The sequence below is a fragment of the Ceratina calcarata genome, unplaced genomic scaffold, assembly GCF_001652005.2.
Source record: "Ceratina calcarata isolate Rehan_Ccalc_2016 unplaced genomic scaffold, ASM165200v1 scaffold162, whole genome shotgun sequence".
Classification (NCBI taxonomy): Eukaryota; Metazoa; Arthropoda; class Insecta; order Hymenoptera; family Apidae; genus Ceratina; species Ceratina calcarata.
In genome coordinates, this window is record NW_017137498.1 from 510,641 (window position 1) to 514,239 (window position 3,599).

General features: G+C 42.9%; 1 protein-coding gene across 3 annotated transcripts in view; it reads right to left on the minus strand.

Moving 5' to 3' along the window:
- The window catches only part of Fhos (Formin homology 2 domain containing), a 179,948-nt gene that overhangs the window by 76,402 nt on the left and 99,947 nt on the right, over window positions 1-3,599 (minus strand). Inside the window, exon 1 of one of the 3 annotated variants that reach the window (XM_026819782.1) lies at window positions 2,091-2,308. The exons of the other annotated variants lie outside the window; for them this stretch is intronic. Within the exon in view, the coding sequence (XP_026675583.1) occupies window positions 2,091-2,104 (14 nt within the window). The 5' untranslated portion in view covers window positions 2,105-2,308. Of the gene's footprint in view, window positions 1-2,090; window positions 2,309-3,599 lie in introns of those variants that run through there. 3 annotated transcript variants of the gene reach the window in all.

A 3,599-nucleotide genomic window follows, 5' to 3' on the forward strand; every position in this document is an offset into this window, starting at 1 on the left:
CAGATTGAATAAAATCTCGGTTTAAATACTTTAAATAGATATCGGCATAATCTCATTGAATGACAAGAGGGTTCTAGATTTAAATTTCAGTTCTTCGACGAGGTACTTGAGGATCAAAATATCTGTTAATATAATGACGAAAAGTCGATCTTTTTAGACCCATATTTTTGGCCAATTTTATGGGTAACATTGACGCTCTAGCGATTACGTAACTTAGCCCCTTCATCAAAATGGTTTGAGAAACGAATGGAACTACTGAAGCCTGATTTGGGTTCTTAATTGGCAATAATATTCATTACCGATCACGAGGAGCCATCATTACGATCTATCATTCACACGATTGTTGTCATTGTTGGCTGAAACCGATTGAATGGTACCCGGTAGTTTCTTCTGGATTCATCTGACCACTCGATCATCGGGATTCAACGCGACTGCCCCGTGATCGACGATCAATCGATCAACGGCGGTTCGTGACGGCATGACGCGACGTACGGTTCCCCGCACCCCTTCCGTTTTCACAACGACTTCGGCCGAGGAACCCCGGTGAAAAATGTTGTATCATAAAACGTTCGACGAGGTTTCGAATACAGTCTAGTCACGGCCCGTGATCGAAGACGATACACGCGCGGGTGAAAGTCAACGAACGAACAATCGTGAGGCCGGGTGTCATCGAATCGTGAAACCGTTTCGTGATTGTTGGAGATCGTCAAGTTTCGGCTCGCGGGGTTGACACAATGAGAACTTTCGTTTCGAAACGCCACCCTGTGTCATTTAGATCGATTATAAATGACTTTCATTGTATGAGATGCCTCGACGCGAACGGTGAATCGAATTTTGCGTATATATTTTCGTCAAAGAAAAGTGAAAGTGTCCAGAAGAGAGATTTGAAATTTTTATATATTTAATGTAAGACTGTTAATATGTTTTTAATTGCGTAACGTACTAACTTGTTAATAATTGTACTTTAATTTCCATGATGAATATTATTGAAGTCAGTCAATGACTATTTTACTGGGTGTTGCCTTATACGAATATTTTATTTCTTTAAGAGCATCGAATAAACTTATGTTGTTTGTATTTGAACAAATACGGATTGTTTTAAACTTCACATTAGAATTAAACTTGCTGTCGACTCTGTATAAATCACAAGTGAATCAAATAAAAACTTTTCTGAACTGAATCAACTGTTCCTAGTCATTTCATCGAGAAGAAACACGATATAAGGAGACCGCCCTCTAAATCAAACCTGTCAACGCTTTGGCCGCGTTACATCCGTCATATCGAGTGCAGCTCGATGTGATTGATCAGTTCTGGGCAAGCGCCGCGTATCAGCCGATCAGTTGAAAGCTGTGGAAACCGGGCCAGGGAACAAATTCCAAATCGGTCGGAACTAGTCGTGTCGCTCGTGCTCGAGGAACGAAGTCTAGATTAACTTTTCATGGACGAAAGAAGGAAAGTGCAATTTCACGTGATAATTTCACCGCGCGAATTCTTCGCCGCACGGAAAGATGAACGCAATTATTGACAGCCATGAATTCGCGAAGAATTCCTCAGAATGGATCCCCTTTCCCAGATGTATTCCACCGATGTGACCATTCGCCCGTTCGCGTTCGTTCCAATTATTCAAATGCACCCTCGTCTGCAACCGGTTGCACCTGTTGCATCGCAGATGGACGCCACGCTTGGCGCCACCGAATCCGTTTCGCGCATTTTGAATAATTACCGCTAAGACTACGCGGTTTGCAAGTATTTTTCACACGCAATCCCACAAAAATTATATTTCGCATTGAATGAGAGTATTAATTACCCTGCATCCAATCTTGGCATAACTAGAACGTTTATTCTTGCGGATGTGAACAAGTAAACAATAAAATAGATTTTCATATAAATACAGATGAATAAAGTTCTGCTTATAATGAATAGTTAACTAAAATTCATCAAAGTTTCTCGTAGCGCGCGAAGTATATTTTTAGACGGCTTCACTCATCTTCCGGTTAAATTTCAATATTAATCCTTCAATTGATTCGAAGAAAAAAATCCTTGTCCTGTTTTTGAAGCTTCCAATCTCATTTGAAAAATAAAATAATTACCAGTAAGGTGGCATCCCGTGGTCTCATGTCCTCGAACTAACCCAAAGGCAACGTGACTACACTGATACCTAATCACAGAGTTAACTGTCCACAAATTTGCAATAACATCACTATGCGATACGACGGAGTAACGAAAATCAAAGTGAAGACACGAAAGAGTGCACTGATCGCGTTTCTTTCGCGAGAGGGAGAACACTGACGTCGTTCTCGAGGTCTAGGCAACGACTGACTGCTACCAAGATGGCCTGTTGCCGGCCTGGTCCCAGCGTTCGCCACAATAGAAGCGCTGGTGGGAGATCAAAACGCTGACTGGTCGCTAATGCACGCGTGTATACGCGTGCGACTCGAGGTCCAAAGCGTGTTCCTTCGAGAAGGAACAGAGAGAATGCAGCCGCGACCGATGCACGTGTGGGCTGTTCGCGGAAAATCCACCTGGAGGAGGCTTGCCTGCCTGCCTGCCTGCTCGCTCGCTCGCTCGGTGAACGAACGCCGCGCCGGCTGCCAAAAGGGTAAGTGGACACGCGATTGCGTAACGGGATAACGGTCTCCCGCCGGCTGAATGAATAAGTCGAGGCGTAATGAAGCGCTAATGAATCGATTCGCGGAACATCGTGAATTGCTCTTCGCTTCGTACAATGTTCGAGCCTACAAATAATATTCCACATGAAAAATATTACGAGGAAACGTAATCTCGTTAAATACAGGTATATTATGTATTAGAACATCTATTTTAAGTATGATTGTGCATGAAATCTTGAGATAAAATCAAATTTTAAGATTCGATCAATTTTTTCTTGGAAGCTTCTTTTCCAATTATTTCAATCAACCGAATCTTAATTCCTGTGTAATTAGGTAAAACTTCATTGAAACGATCCGCTATATCAGGCCAGTCTCTGTCTTGTCACAAGTCTAATCAGAGTGAATTGTCTCGCAAACTATGTGACAAGCCGAAATATCAATTAATCAGTGCGGAGGGTTCTCCGAAACTTTCCGTGATCCGTTTGATTAATCCAATCCTTCGCGTACATTCCATCATCTCATATTCACAGGTACAAATAATAAGAGAACAATATCGCGGTGTGCGCACGATACAGTCCCGCGTGGCAGCGTTTAATTTACTTAACACGTATGTACATATACCCACGCAACGTAATGCAACGCAACGTAACGCCAGCAGTATCGTCCACGCTCCAGTAATTACGCATGCAATTTCACTGCAAGGCCCTTAGGGCACGTCGAGGTCGAGCGATCTCTCGGCGCCAACTCCCTAACAATTTCGCTTTTACGAATCGAGACCAGGCCCCAACACCGATCGAGCATAAAACGTGTTCTCGTTCAATCTCGCTGCCCCGAACCAAGAACAGAAATGGATGCGCGTCCGCAATTTGTGATCGTCAAAAATTGATTCCCTCTCGACCCAGTTTTCACGATGAACGGAACCCAATCTTAAAGTGACTCCTTCTGAATTGATTTATAACGAAACATTTCTTGAAGTTCTACTATTCTATT